At 46.1% G+C, this 16,109-nt stretch overlaps 1 protein-coding gene across 1 annotated transcript; it reads left to right on the top strand.

Moving 5' to 3' along the window:
* Positions 1-1,063: 1,063 nt before the first annotated feature.
* Positions 1,064-15,922, top strand: Atmin (ATM interactor). The gene is made up of 4 exons (XM_020170314.2): positions 1,064-1,399; positions 9,541-9,666; positions 10,905-11,104; positions 11,784-15,922. Exons 1-4 carry the CDS (start codon positions 1,064-1,066, stop codon positions 13,567-13,569), a joined length of 2,448 nt encoding a protein of 815 aa, XP_020025903.1. The 3' UTR covers positions 13,570-15,922.
* Positions 15,923-16,109: the final 187 nt, after the last annotated feature.

Below are 16,109 nucleotides of genomic sequence, written 5' to 3'. Positions count from 1 at the left end.
AAGAGTGGAAGGGGAACAGTCATATAGAGAGATGTAACAACTATAGACGTTAGAGTGACTCAGAGATGGATGCCACTCACCATTGCTGATTTTGGTGGTAGAAGAAGGGAGCATAAGCCAAGGAATGCAGGTGGCTTCTGCAGGCTGGAAAAGGCTCCCTGCGCCTCTGAATGGGATCAGCCCAACTGACACCTTGATCAGCCCCATAAACTCATTCCAGACTTCCAACCTCCAGAGCTATAAAATAAGAAACTTGTTTTTTTAAAACACTGGTATTTATTAATAGCAATAGAAAAGTAACACAGCTCCTGATAAGTAAAAGCTGGAAGTTTTCACCAAGCTGCTTTCTTTTTTAAGGGATGCATTTCCAATTTCAGTGCAGTCCTCGCCCCTCCCTTTTGTCTACCTTTGGCAGTCTATACTCATTTACACGATCTCCTTGGTCTCTGTAGGTATTTAGGTTTTGGAACCATGCACTGAGCTACACTGTCTTCCAAACAGTAATGGAATTTCAACAAGTAAAATACAAGCAAATAAATACAGAGTCTAAAGGGATTAATCCTGATAATTGTAACAATTCATTTGTTCAGCGTGGGCTACTGCATGTTATTTAATTCCTCTAAGCCTCAATTTCCTCTTCGGCACAGTAAGACTTACCGTACTTACCCGCTACCGTTGTCTTGAGCACAAAACGCAAAGTACATCAGCCCTCAGAGCCTGGTTGAAGGACCCCTCTCATGCCACAGACGCTTTGGGTTGTTTGTAACCTTTATAGTTAAAGCTACTGACAGCATTGCTTTCCTTCCTCCCAACTGTTGCCTGACGTCAAGTTCCTAAGAAGGCAAGGAACGAATAGATCAGCCAGACCAATACCTTTTACCTGTTGGCGCTGAAGGTTCCTTGCCTCACCTGGCGTCGGCTCCCTGGGAGATGAGCTACCCGCGGCAGGCAGGGGGCGCCGCGGCCGCCGGATGCTAATGAGCAGGGCGGACCCGCCCCCTGCCGGAAGTGGCTGCAACGGGGGCGGGACCTGTGAGCCGAGGCCGGCGGCGGTGCGGGAGCCATGGCGGCATCGGAGGCGGCGGCGGCGGCGGGGTCCGCGGCTCCGGCGGCAGCTGCCCCGACTGTCCCGGAGGCCGCGAGGGGAGCCGCCGCCGCCGCCTCGGGGCCATGGGGACCTCCGGGACCCCGGCTGAGAGGTAGCCGCCCGCGACCCACGGCGTCGAGGCAGCAGCCCGCGGCCCCGGCGCCGCCGGCCCGGGAGCTGATCCAGCCGTCGGTAAGCGAGTTGTCCCGGGCCGTGCGGACCAACATCCTGTGCACCGTGCGCGGCTGCGGCAAGATCCTGCCCAACAGCCCCGCGCTCAACATGCACCTGGTCAAGAGCCACCGCCTGCAGGTGAGCACGACGCGGCTCGGCCCGACCCGACCCGACCCGGCCCGACTCGGCTCGGCTCGGCTCGGCTCGGCTCGGCTCAACAAAGCGCGGGGGGCGCGGCGCGGGGCTCGGGGGACGCCTAGTGTCCACACGCGCGCGCAGGCCGAGCGCACGCGGGACCCCGCGGAGAAGTGCGCAGCGCGCACACGCCGACCCCGAGGTCCGTGTCGTGCCACACAGGCCACTTGTCACCTGCCCCCCCCCACCCCGGCGAGTGCGCGTCACCCCCATTCCCTTGATGAGAAAGGAGCAGGTTGTGCCACCTTGCGTCGCCGCAGTCCTTCCTCACTGCACTTGGAGAAGTGCGCACCACCCCCATTCCCTCGATGAGAAACAGGTTGTGCCACCGAGGGAGTGCGAGGATTAACCCCGGCTGAGTCCCTGGGCTTTGCACCTCACCCGCCATACCGTCCGTGGGTCCTGCCCGGTTTTTCAAAAGCATCTGCAAGGTTGGCTCTAACTAAGCACCATCAGCCACAAGTTTAACTGTTGTTAAGGTCAACTCTGCTCGGGAATGAGACCAGAGGGAGATTTGTCCCGTGGATCTTCTTAGGAAGGGACACGATGTGACAGGACAGTCGTCTCAGCAGACCCTCCACACCGTTATGTAAAAGGGGGCAGTGATTTTCAAACCGTGGGTGAACTTGTGTGGAATCTTACTGAAAATCCAGACGGCTGGTCTCACCAGACCTGTTAAGTCACAGTCTCTCAGTCATTACAACAGGGAATTTCCTTCCACCACCTAAAGCCTGTGGGCCAGCAGTGACATTCTGGAAAGCTAAGTTATTGAAAGCAATTTTGTGAATAGGTAACACCCCATGGTCTGGTCTGATTGCTCAGAATCAGGTTCTGATCAGAGCTCTGTCTGCCCTTCCCTTCGTGTAAATCCTCCTTGGAACCTTCCTTAGAATCAGGCTTCTGGTGAGAACTGAGCAGCAGAAACTTTGAGGTTGTAGTCTGTCATGGGACAAATGTATTGAACTTTTAAGGTCTTAAAATATCTATAAAGTTCAGTAATCTACAAGAGACCAGTACATAACATGTAATTAACCAAGAATGAGGAAAATGAGCAAATACAAATTTTTACTTTTTTTTGCAGTGGCGGAATTTGAACTCAGGGCCTCCCAGTTGCTACGCAGGTGCTCTCCCACTTGAGCCATGACACCAGCCCTTTTTTGCTTTTAGTTATTTTTTCAGCAGCTTTAACTCACAGGCTGCCATGGACGATGATTCTCCTACTATGGACTCCCACATAGCTAGGATCACAGGCATCTCTACTACACTCAGCTTGAGTGTAAATTGAGATGACATCTTGCTAACTTTTTGCCCAGGCTGGCCAATAACCACGTTCCTCCTGATCTCTCCCTCCTGAGAACCTGAGTTATTAGGGTGTGAGCCACCACACCTGGTGACAGTCAAATCTTGGGCTTTGAGTTTCAGGCCATCAGTATCCTCCCTGTCATGAATGTCAGAAATGAAATCATTCTTTCCAGTTAGCCATTTCTTTTTTCAGCTTTCTCTTATCTGAAGGCAGCAGGGAACTCTTTCTGAACTTAAGACAGATTCCTGCCGAGGTCCCTGGGGCAACATTTTTTAGCAGGAGTTACACCTCCCTCAAAACGGTCACTGATGTTTCCTGGTCAGTTAGCCACTTTTCTGGCATCTTCTGCCTTTCTACCATGGTGCTGGCAGCCCCTGGGCATCAGCATCTTGGTGGAGAGGGATCCAGTTTCTTAAATGAAGGGGCTTATGTGACAGGTATAGTCACACCTTTGTGATGGGGGCAACTCCACCCTCAACCTGTTTACTGCCCAGTAGGCTCTTCAGTTCGCTTGTCATTCTTGACAGTGATGTTCTCAAAGTATTACAAGGAAAGACATAGATGAGAAAGGTGTGGGGACACAGGGTAGTTGGGAAGCTCCCTGTGGTTTAAGGAGCTTCCCCTTTTCAGCCTAAATCTACTCTGGCAGACATTCTTATACTCAGAGGATATTTTCATTGGTTACAGCTACTCACATAATTCTAATTTCTTGTTTTTATATTTTCCAGGCTGTAATCAGCTTTTATTTCCTTCCCCATGAGTTGCTGTGTGGCTCTTACTTCATTCTTATTTTCATAAGATACCCCAAGCAAAGACTCCCTTCTTAAATGTAAATGATTAACCAACCCTTCTGAAGGATAATGAGTAAGACTGAGGGGTTGAATTGTAAGCTTCAGTATAGTTGCTGCTTTTGGCTCCATGTGGGTTTTTAAGATAAGTCCTACAAAGAAATCTGGAAATATCCTAGCCCAGTCTTGTATACACGTGGGCTCCATGGAGAAATGGGAGCTATGATGATTTGAAGTGAAAGCTAAAATGATCCAGAGAAAGGAAGAGTGGGAGGAAGTAGGCCTTCCTTGACTGCTCCAGATTTTTCTCCTCCCTTTAGAAAGCAGCGCAGGAACAGGTGGGCACTTAAAAGAACCTCTTCTCAAGCCACATTTATGTAACTTAGAGGATCTTATATTATGTTCAGTGGGGGTTATGTTTTCAGTGATTTGCTAGAAAATTCTTTTAAAAAGGAAAGGAAAAGTTCCAAGTTGCTCTGTAGTCCATATTGTGTGAGGACCACTGGTTTTCAGTTTGGAATAAGATGATTAAGCAAGCATCTGGTTTCCTTCCTGAATGCTGTCTGTGAATGCATCCTGTGCTAGACAATTCCCATTGCCGTCTTTACAGTCCTTTCCTCTTACACTGTACTCTTCAACTGTGGCTCTCCTTTTCCTTCTTTTATATGTACTTTTTTCTATCTCTTTGTGTGTGTGTGTGTGTGTGTGTGTGTGTGTGTGTGTTTTGTTGCAGTGCTGGGGACAGAACCCAAGTCCTTGCAGATGCTAGGCAAGTGTTTTACTACTAAGCTGTACCCCCAACCCTTCCATCTTGTTTTTGGATTGTTCCCTCTTACAGGCCCTTTTTCAAATTCTGTCACTTAAATGTTTCTTCATGAAGCCAGGTGTGGTGGCACACTCATGTAATCTCAGCTTCTACTCAGAAAGCAAAGGCAGAAGGATCTCAAATTCAAGGCCAGCTCTGGCAGAGTTATCCAGAACCCTATCAAAAGCAAACAAACACATGCATACACACACCGCAAAAAAAAAAGAAGAAAGGACTGGAGATGTGTTTCAATTGGTACAGTGCTTATCTAGCATGCTGAAGGCCCTAGGTTCCATCCTCAGTACAGCAAAAAAAAAAGTTTCCTTATAACGTATTTTTGTGGCCATTGTTTTCAGTTATACACACAGAAGATATAGTACAAAAAGTGTAGTAAATTTTATTTGTGAATATACATAGTACTGCAGAACAAAACATCTTTCCCACTGCAATTCTTACTTTGTTGTGCAAGTGGCATTTCTCATCTCTCCAAACTACCCTTGAACTTAACTGTCTCAGAACAAGAATGGGAAGAAGGCCCAAAAACCAGGGTGATAGAGAAGTTGGCCCCAGGAAGCAGAAATGTCAGGTGACTACCGTGGCCCATAATAAGGGCAGCAAGGGGTTATCACCTTCCAGTTAGGGTGTCTTTTGTGGTCTCGTTGCCACTTATAGTATAATTCTGGCTTAGGTGGCCACTTGAACATATTCAATACAATGCCATAAATTTGTATTAAACATAAACGCCGTTCAGAATATTCTCAAGTGCAGCAGAAGACACTAGGAAATCCCTTCCCATGAAAAAGTCTGGGAAATTATCATCACAGGTTGAGAAACCGAAATCTACAATGCCCTAAAATCTGAACCTCTTTGAACACCGACATGACACTGGAGAAGTTTCAGATTTCAAGAAGCATTTTAGATTTTAGATCTCCAGGTTAGGAATGTTTAAGTCTATGCAAAGTCAGGCTAAGGGATATGCAGCCAGTAGTTCCATTAGGTGTAACAGAGTCAGGAGAGAGGAGAAAGGGACTTTGAATGTCACAGGCTAGAGAAATCTGGTCTTAGGAAGTGATAGTCAGTTTTCCATTGCTGTGACAAAATACCTGAGAAAATCAGCTTTCAAGGAGGAAAGGTTTATTTTGGCCCACCATTTCAGAGGTTTTAGTCCGTGGAACTTGGCTCTGTTGCTTCAAGCCTGTAGCAAGGCAGAACATCATGAAGGGAGCATGTGTTGGAGCAAAGCTGCTCACCTCATGGCAGCCAGGAAGCAGAGAGAGAGAGGCCCAGGGACCAAAGCCCCTTCTAAAGGGCACCCCAGTGATCCCACTCCCTCCCACTGGGCCCCACTTCCTGAAAGTTGCATTGACTCCAGCCGTACCACAGGCTGGCAACCAAGCCTTTAAGCTTATTTAAGACCCAAAGCATAACAGTGCTGCTGAAAATGGTTGAGTGAGGTTATGGCATGCTTACAGCTCTACTTTAGAAAGATGGATCTGGCAAAGTGCGAGTAGGAGACAGACATTAGTTAAGAGGTTGTCTACACAGATCAGAGAGTCAGGAGGACTTAAAGCAGGAGCAGTGAGAAAGGAAAGGCTGGGGTCAGGAATGGCATTCATAAAGAGGTGAGCTTGTACTGTGGGCTGTGGGAGCATTAACAAAAGGGTTGCTGAGCAGTCCTGAGGAGGTGTCATAAATTGTGAATTTATGTGAGGTACTGGGCTTTAAACTCAGGACTCTCTGCTTGTTAGGCAGATACTCTACCACTTGAGCCCTGAGTTTTGGTTTTTTTTTAGCTAGGGCCTCACTATAGGGCCCAGGCTGTTCTCAAACTAACTGTATAGCCTGGCTGCCTCAAACTCGAGATTCTCCTGCTCTGCCTCCCCAGTTCTGGGATTACAGGCTTGCTCCACGTCGCACAGTATGTCATGAGTTTTGAAGTGATCCGGTCAGCAGTTTTGAGAAGCATTTGACAGCTTAGGAGCAGATAAGGAGGAAATTCCCTGGAATGTAAAGTGGCTGAGAGGAATTTGATGTTGATCAAATGAATGAAGGGTTTTAGAGTGTGTTGCCTTCTCACGCATATGCTTTTTCGTTCACTAGGTGAACGATGCTAGGTGAAAAAGCTGTAAGTTGATTTAAAGTGTTCCATCAAAAAAACAAAACACTACTGAGGATCTTGAGTTCAAGTCCAGCCTGGGCTACACAGCAAGACCCTTTCTCAAAACAAAGAGAAAAGAAAACACAGAACATTAGATGAATTGGTAGATGGAATGAGGCTGTTTGAGGGGCGGTATCCTGGTCATTAAAGCCAGCAGGTGCCAGTGCTCCACAAAGGCAGGAGCATTCAGTTAGTCCTTCACAAGGATTCTTACCGTAAGCACCGGTTTAGAGTAGTTAATTGATGAGCAGTAGACTGGCGAGAAGAAAGCCTCCCTAGTTACCACGAGCTAGCACTAATTGCTTATTACGTAGCAGGCCCCATTCTAAGCCCTTTACATGCATTAGCTGAGTCCCCACCACAACCCTGAAAGAGGCCCTGTTGTTATGCCCATTTTACAGAGGAGGAAACCAAGACAGCTTAATTTGCTCAAGGTCACATAAAGTAGCAAGGTAGAAAATTCAAACTAATGATCCAGTTCCAGGACCCACGGGTTCATCAGCTACCCCAGGAGTTTTTAAGACTCCTGGGATCATCTGGGGAGATGTTAAAACCAAAGATGGATCCCTAATCCCTACCGGAGACCAGTTACAACAGAACACGTGTCATGGGGTCCCAGCCTGGACTGCTCTTTGTGTAGCGTGTCGTTGTTTTCTTCTTAAACAGGAAGACAGTACCAAGAGGAGTATCAGAACGGCTGTTTAGACCAGGGATGGTGAACTGAACCAGGGACTCAGAGCATTGAGCATGTGGACTGGACCAGGCTCTGTACTAATCCATATATCTAAACTGCAAAGCAGTCCTGAGTGAAGTGTGCACTCTGTTGAAAAATGGCTAACCTGTCCACGTCATACCTCAAGTCTGTGGTAGAAACAGCTAACCACCAAGGTCTCCACAGTGCTCTATCTGAAGGAGCCAGGAGGCTGTGGGGCTCTAATCGGACCTTCAAAGGAGACCACCCAAGTATGGAGCACTGGAGGGAAAAAGCGGCAGGAGGGCTGAGAATACGGCTCAGTGGTAGAGCGCTTGCCTTGCATGCGCAAAGCCCTGAGTTCAGTTCCCAGACCTGCAAAGCAGTAAAAACAAAAGGTTAAAAAAGACTGTAAGGACAAAATGAATAAAGTAAAATCTATAAAAATCTTTCAACCACAAGGTTTTTTGTTTGTTTGAACTCAGGGCTTCACCCTTGCTAGGCAGGCATTCTACCACCTGAGTCACTCGCCAGACCTGTTTATTTTTTAAAATGTTAGGTGACTAAGGCAATGCATGAAAAAAGAACAGAAAAAGATGGTTGTAGTGGCAGGTGAAGGCATAGTGAATTTGGATTTTATTTTATATCATGCTTTTTTTGTCATTAATGATACACAAATACTTTTTCTGGGATGCTAAGTTTTTAATAATGTTAGAAGGAAAAGGGGAATTTTTGGAGACCATTGAAATATCCAAAGGAATATGAATGCCTAGCCAGCATAGCATGGTGGGCCTGTGGAGGGATGGGCTAGTGCTGAAAACATGGAGGAATATCAGAACTTGATAACAACAAGAGGTAAATTTCGGAGTTTAAAGCAAGGATAACTGCTTTTCCCTCTAAGGGGTGGACAGACTCAGCAAAGTCAGCGTGTTCCTCTTGAGAGGGGTGAAAGAGACAGGCAGAGTGGTTCCAGCATCTCACATGTCCAGAGGCACGCTGACCCTAGAAAGGAATGAGTGTGTTCCAAGGGCAGTGAGCCCTTTCCCCACAGGACAGGAGAGCCCCTGTCCTGGGTGATGCAGGCAGCAGCTGAGGTCTGAACAGATCTCCTGTTTTTCTGGTGACCCACAGGGGAGAGGTTATCACCCTGCCCCCTCCTTTAGGGCCAGCTGGGAGGGGCCGTAGACTATGCTGGAAACCACCACGAGTCTAAGGCCTGAGATATGTGGGCAGTGACATGGAGCATCTCAAGCTAACTTGACTCACAGTTATTTTAAAATCCCAGCTCAGAAGCCAAGTGCAGCCAGAGCCATGGCATGCACACGTAGACCTAGCACTTAGAAGGCAGAGGCAGGAGGATCACTTGAGCTAAGGAGTTCCAGGCCAGCCTGGGCAACACAGTGAGACCCCATCTCTTAAAAGAAAAAAAAAAAAGTTAGTCGTCAGAGGTGGTACATGTCTGCAATTCCAGTATTTGGGAAGTGGAGGCAGGAGGATCATGAGTTTGAGGCCAGCTTGGGCTACATAGTTAGGACCCTGTCTCAAAAAAAATTGTTTTTTAAAGCCAGCCACGTCGCTAACGAGAGATGGATTAAATGGGTTAACATGCAGAAAGTGCCCAGGACAGTGCTCAACGTGTAGTAAAAGCTGTGTTAGTCCTGGGCTTCGTAATGATTGCTACATGTCAGATCTGGTGGGCGCCTTCATTCACTGCTGTACGAAAGGCGTTCCGCCAGCTTCAGCTACTTTAGGAGACAGGGTGATCAGAGAAAGTCACAGTGCCATGAGGAAGGCCCCAGGTCCTAGTCAAAGGAGACTTTTTTCGGGGGCCCAGACTTAAGACTCCTGAGGGAAGTGACAGAGAAGACCAAGGATGAAATCAAGTCTTGAGCCTGCATGACCGTGAATGATTCTGCTTGTGGACAGAAGAGCTGGCTGCAGTCCAAGGGCGGTGTTTTAAGGTTAGAAGGAGTTCTAAAGGAATACAGAGAAGTGAGAGTTTTAAGAAAATGTAGTTTTTTGGAACATTTATAGAAGATTTATTAAACTGTAATATACATATCATACAGTATACCAACTTTAAGTGAATAGCTTCTTTTCAGATTGACAGATTTGTACAGCCATCACCACAATGCAGGGTTAGAAAAGTTTCATCACCCTAGAAAGAGCCCTGTTGGTGGAATGGCTCAAGTGGTAGAGTACCTGCCCTAGCAAGCCTGAGACCCTGAGTTCAAACCCCAGTACCGCCAAAAAAAAAAAGAAGTCTTATACTACCTTATTTCTACCACCAGCCTGTTCTATTAGTTCTTTGAAAATAATTACATAATTTCCTTTTGCAGGATGGCATAGTAAATCCAACAATAAGAAAAGATTTGAAAACCATACCAAAATTCTACTGTTGTCCAATTGAAGGATGTCCTAGAGGCCCTGAAAGGCCATTTTCTCAGTTTTCTCTTGTAAAACAGGTATTTTACTTTTCTTAATATTCTTGTCTGAAGATGAAATATGAGTGGTATAAACCTGGTGTGCGTTCTGATTACTTAGCATGAGTTCTTCGATCCCTCCTTGGTGCTGCTAAGTCCCCTTACAGGGTGTGTCCATGTGAATATGAAGGCATTGGAGTGGAGGAAAGTGTCCAGATGTGTTTTTGAACAGGGAGAGAAGAAGACCATCCAGCCAAGACTGGAAATTTGCATGACTGCCTCCAAAGTCTCTGTGCTCCCAGGGGAAGGACCCTCAGAGTAGGGGACGGGAGTGGAGAACAGCTGTCTTAACACGGGGGAGGCCCCAACCACTGGGGAAAGAGGAATTCAGGACTAGAAGAGACGGTCGTCTGAAATGTTTCCTGAGGGTCTAACAGAGGCGTCCTGAGAGGAGCATCACAGACATCCCCTAGCTGTAAATCCAAGTTCAAGTGCTGGGTTCCAGCATTGGTTCCAAGACAACCTTCTCATTTTGCATGAAGCCAAAACTGTAAGGAGAGGCATGTGGCAGTTTGCTGTTTTAAAGTCTTGATTTGCATATACAAATTTACATTGTAAAAGTGGAACTACTCTTTTGAACTTGGGAGAGGAGGGAAAGGAAAAGAGAATGACAGAGCATCAGTAATATTGTAAAACATCACATCTGTGAAGGTAGAGGATATAAGGATGTGTATTGAAAGCTGTTGAAAAATGGGGGGGTGGGATGTAAAGGGGTGAGGGAGAGTAAATAGAACAAAGTAAAGTATACCCACAGCAGGGATACATAGAGAAACCTCTCAATATTTACTTTGGAATAAATGAAAGACAGAACTGTAAAATAGGGACAATGTGGGGGGTGGGTGGTACTTGTGGGATGAGGGAGAGTGACTGGAGGAGATGAAGGTGAGGGAATATGGTTAATGGGATTCACATACATACACGAAATAGAGCAGTGAAACCTCTTGCAATTGCTTTAAGTAGGGTGAGGTGGGGGTTGCTGGGGTGGGGAGAGGTGGTGGGAGCAATCTAACCAATGTACAATGTAAGAACTGTTACAATAAATCCCCCCGTACAACAAACATATGCTAATAAAAATGGGGAAAAAATTAAATAAGAAGTAAAGTCTTGGTTTGGACTGCCACATTTTATGCCTGGGCAGTGTCATTTGTTTTAGAAGGTTGGTGGTCTCCAGAGTGCTTTGGGCAGTGGCTGTTTCTCATCCGTGTCTCTGTTCTTCACAGCACTTCATGAAGATGCATGCCGAGAAGAAGCATAAATGCAGCAAGTGCAGCAATTCCTATGGCACCGAGTGGGACTTGAAAAGACACGCAGAGGACTGTGGCAAGACCTTCCAGTGCACGTGTGGCTGTCCCTATGCCAGCAGAACAGCATTGCAGTCTCACATCTACCGAACTGGCCACGAGATCCCTGCAGAACACAGGTAAGGGGCAAACAAATGGTGCCACAAAAATCAGTAGCTGTGGAGAGAGCAAAAGGAATAGTGGAGAACATATGTGCCATCGAAGAAGGTCTTTTGTGTTGTGTTGTGTTTGAGACTTGAACTCTTCATATTCCTGCTTCAGCCTCAGGAGCACTGAGACTACAGAGTGTGCTGCCGGGCCCAAGGCATGGAATCTTGACCCATTTTTTCCTCCTTTTGCTTTTGCCACCCCTCTGTGAGGGGCTCTTACTATTCCCATTCAAAAACCTCTGCTTCCAGCATTTTCTATGAGAGGGATAGTCGATTGTTAAAGGGTAAGTTTATCGTGAATCTACACTTCATTTTAAAATCAAATTTATAGTCATTGTAGTAGCTTCCTGCTCTAAAAATGATAAAATTTGCATTACATATAAATCTTTTAGCTCCCATGTACTAAGTTGAATTCTAATACTTACAAACTAAAAAGGAAAAAGGCATGCTTCCTCCTTCCTGTTGCAAGTTTCTGAACGTCCACCTGCCGTAACAGGCCCAAGTCTCAGAGCTGAGGGAGGGTGTGTCTTCTCTGGCTGGAGTCTGACCTCTGATACGGGAACTAGCATTTGTAAGTGAAGATAGTGTCATGGTCCCAGAAAGCTGCGTTTTAAAATTGTTTCTCTTTTTGCTTTGGCATTGTTTTTAGGGATCCACCTAGTAAAAAAAGGAAAATGGAAAACTACCTGCAAAGCCAGAAATTGTCCAAGAAAACTAGTGAATCCTTGAGCAACCAACCAGTGCCTCAGCCAGACCCTCAAGAACTAAAACCTTCAGAGAGAAAACTAGTAGCTTCTTTTGAAGACTCTTGCAGCTCTAGTGCCAGGAAGCAGAGTGTCACGACACCTCCTAGATACCCTCAGAAGTTGCTTTTACCAAAGCCCAGAGTGGCTCTGGTCAAACTTCCGGTCATGCAGTTTTCTCCCATGCCTGTCTTTGTGCCTACAGCCGACTCTTCGGCCCAGCCAGTGGTGTTAGGTGTGGATCAGGGCTCCTCGGCAGGTGCTGTGCACTTAGTGCCCTTGTCAGTAGGAACCCTGATCCTTGGTCTGGATTCAGAGGCTTGCTCTCTGAAGGAGAGCCTACCTCTCTCAAAAATTATCAGTCCTGTTACCGAGCCTGTTAGTACAGGTGTTCAAGTGAACTTAGGTAAAAGTCCATCTCATCCTTTGCAAGAACTAGGAAACACATGTCAAAAGAACAGCATTTCTTCAATCAACATACAGACGGATCTGACCTATGCCTCACCAGACTTGATACCTTCTGCTCAGTGGCTTGGCCCCGACTCCTCTGTGTCGTCCTGTTCCCAGACTGATCTGTCCTTTGATTCTCAAGTGTCTCTCCCCATTAGTGTTCACACCCAGACGTTTCTGCCCAGCTCTAAGGTAACTTCGTCCATAGCTGCTCAGACCGATGGGTTTATAGACACCTGTTTCCAGCCAGGTGGGATCTCCAGAGAAACCCAAACCAGTGGGATGCAAAGCCCCACAGATGCTCAAGTACCGATGGACCAAGCTGGAATGTGCAGAGACATTTTTGAGAGTGTGCACTCATCATATGATGTTCAAACAGACAATATCATAAGTAGCAGTCTAGCAGCAGAGACAGTGACTCACGGTTTGTTACCTCAGAATGACCCTAAGACTTTAAATCAAGATATGGAGAAATCTGCACCCATTTTAAACTTCAGTGCACAGAACATGACAGATAACCAGACCCAAACCATAGATTTACTCAGTGACTTAGAAAACATCTTGTCAAGTAACCTTCCTGGTCAGACACTGGATAACCGGAGTCTTTTGTCTGACACAAATCCTGGGCCTGACACCCAGCTCCCATCTGGCCCAGCCCAAAATCCCGGGATAGATTTTGATATTGAAGAGTTCTTTTCAGCCTCAAATATCCAGACTCAGACTGAAGAGAGTGAACTTAGCAGCATGAACACTGAGCCAGTCTTGGAATCACTGGACATAGAGACCCAGACCGACTTCTTACTCGCAGACCCCTCTGCTCAGACCTATGGGTGCAGGGGGAGTTCGAACTTCTTAGGCCTGGAGATGTTTGACACACAGACACAAACAGACTTAAACTTCTTCTTAGACAGTAGCCCTCCTCTGCCCCTAGGCAGCATTCTGAAACACTCCAGCTTCTCCATGAGCACTGATTCATCTGACACAGAGACGCAAACCGAAGGAACCTCCGCCACTAGACACACACCTGCTTTAGAGAGCAAGGTTCAGTTGAACAGTGCAGAGACACAGACCATGCGTTCTGGCTTTGAAGCCCTGGGAAGCTTGTTCTTCACCAGCAATGAAACTCAGACAGCGATGGATGACTTTCTTTTGGCTGATTTGGCCTGGAACACGATGGAGTCTCAGTTCAGCTCTGTAGAAACTCAGACATGTGCCGAGCTGCACACAGTCTCCAACTTCTGAAGGTGGAGTCCACACTGCGACAGTATCTGCTGCTCCCTTATGGATTTAGAACACGGCACAGGGACAACAGTGCTGGCTATGGAATGTATTAGGTGATGTGGCTGTTTATCCTCTGTGGGTCTTTGCCTTTTGTACTTGTAAACATGAAATCTGTGTATAAATGTGAGTGTATATAAAGTGTAAGTTGACCTAAAAACAAATGTGTGGCCTACATTTGCTCCTTCACAACTAGTCTTTCCATCTTTTTTTTTTTTAAATTTCACAGCTATAAAACCCATACAGCCATTTAGCTGAAGCCAGGCTTTCCAGGTACGAGAGTGCAAACTTAAACCTTCAAAATGTTTTAGTGAAGTGTAATACACTTAAACTGCACCTAAAACACTTCAGCCGATGATGCCTCTGTGGTTGGAGACTCCTGCTCAGCAGCTGCGTCTGCTTTGCTGTCTCACACAAGGGAAACTGCAGCTCGCTTTAGATTTTGCTGGTTATCGTGTGGTCACTGTCATCCCTGCTCTCACGGGCTGTTACTGCTGCCAGCATGAGTGTACAGTCCTTACTCAGTTTGTTGCTGCAAAGTTACTGCCTAGCAAAAGAGCTATAAGCACTTAGTGTAAATAGCCATCCTTCTAGTACAAGTGAGGCATCGAAACCACAGGAACCTAAGTGGTGAAATCATGCCTATTTCTTTGAAAAGAAAACTTTCCTCTGCTTTCCACCACCATCGATCCAGAAGACGTCTGATCAAATGTGTGCGTTTCCCCATGCCAGCCGGCAGCCAGTTCTGCAGCAGACACCCAGCTTGGTGTCTTCTGGTGCCAGGCAGTTCTGACAGTGCCTGGAGTCCAGGCCTCCAGAGCCTCTAACCAGCTAGAAATTGGGAATCCTGTGACCCCTTCCTTGCGGTCAGTTAATTTGTTAGCTCATCTCACAGAACTCAGGGAAGCAGTGTTACTGCAGAGGACACAGATGAAAAGACAGGGTGAGGTGCGTGGGAAGGGTCGCAGGCCTCCACACCCTCTCCTGGCACATCACCTTCCTGGAACCACCACGTATATGTTCAGCTATCTAGAATGCTCGAAAGTCCTTTGGGTCTGGGGGGAGAAATGACCCAAACATTGTATGCACATATGAATAAAAGAAAAAAGTCCTTTGGGTTTTTAATAGGAGCTTCAGTAAATGGGCATGATTGATTAATCACTGGCGACTAACAACCTTCAGCTCTTCTCCCCTCCCTGAAGGTTGGTGGGAAAGTGAGGTGGAAAATGTCCCTAACCCTCTAAGCATGCCTTGGTCTCTTCTGTGACCAGTCCCCATCCTGAAGCTACCTAGGGGCTACCAGCCACCAGTGATCCCATTAGCATGTGAACAAAACACTGTGGCATTACAAGATATTAGGAGCTGTGTGCCAGGCAGGAAGACCAAATATATATTTCACATTGTTAACGTCTGTTTGCAGTTGTCCTTCCTGCTCTCCACAGCAGGCCAGAGTGGGGCTCCAGAGCAGACTCCATAGCAAACCCAGGCTGTGTACAAGTTTGTCTCTCTAAAGTGTTAAAAATGACCAGTTGGGGAGAGGAAAGGACTTTCCTGCCTTCCCCCATTTCAGTACTTTTCACTTCTAAGCTTGATAGGGCAAGTAGTTTTAATTACTTTAAAGAATTTTAAAGTGACCTTTCCCTTCAGTAAGAAACACTTTGGTCCGGCAAGGATGTTATTTGTGCTTTGAGGCTAACAAATATGGAATAGATTCATGTAAAGTGTGATATTCTGCATTTTGTTGCTTTATTTACTTTTTAAAGAGGAATTACCAAACAGTGCTGCCTGAAGGCTGAGTCCTCAAAATAAAACCCAAGAAGGGGACTAATGGTTCATTACAGCACATTGATGGTGTTGGTACTAATGCTTATCCCATGCAGCTGATGCAAAGGACTTGGTAATGGGTTAATAAACCTGTCAGGGCAGATGAACTCAACCTAGGAGAAAAACTTGGCTTTGGTCACAGTTGCCTAGAAACATGGGTTTCAGAACAAACATAAAGCCTTAACTTAGATTTTCATGTCTTAGAATCATCACTGCCTTAATGTTCAAACATCTATTTAAATTGTGCTAACAAAAGAGAAGTGCATGTTTGTTTGTGACTTTCTGTAAATAAAAATGCAGTGATCTATGGCTGTAAATTTTCTGTTTCAGTGACAATGTTTATTATTCCAGCCAAAAGTTACAGGAAAATGGAGCATGTAATTGTTCTTCATGTATAAGAACCGTCCCTCTCCCCCAAGCTTAGTCACCTGAATCGTCCTCAAATTATTTGTAAAAATTGAAATTCCGTGATTAAAGACAAGCTAGAATTCTACCTTTTCGTGTAAGTTCTTCAACCTACTTACTCGTGATGTGACTTACTTTGTTGCCTTAACTTTTTAGACTCATCATCTTCAGAAGAAATGATAATGATTGTGCCCAGTTATTTTCATTATTGTTTTACCTTTGCTCATGAAAATATGCCACAATTTTCCTTAAGGCGCTCTGTTACCAAAGTGCCT

Source organism: Castor canadensis, chromosome 15, assembly GCF_047511655.1.
Source record: "Castor canadensis chromosome 15, mCasCan1.hap1v2, whole genome shotgun sequence".
Classification (NCBI taxonomy): Eukaryota; Metazoa; Chordata; class Mammalia; order Rodentia; family Castoridae; genus Castor; species Castor canadensis.
Note: the sequence above shows the minus strand (reverse complement) of the source record. Positions and strands in the feature narration are given on the sequence as shown.

Excerpts from the sequence above, each read along its gene's own strand:
- Atmin (XM_020170314.2), top strand. The coding sequence starts at position 1,064 with ATGGCGGCATCGGAGGCGGCGGCGGCGGCGGGGTCCGCGGCTCCGGCG. Across the intron at positions 1,400-9,540 it reads TCAAGAGCCACCGCCTGCAG|GATGGCATAGTAAATCCAAC; the intron begins GTGAGCACGACG and ends TTCCTTTTGCAG. Across the intron at positions 9,667-10,904 it reads AGTTTTCTCTTGTAAAACAG|CACTTCATGAAGATGCATGC; the intron begins GTATTTTACTTT and ends TGTTCTTCACAG.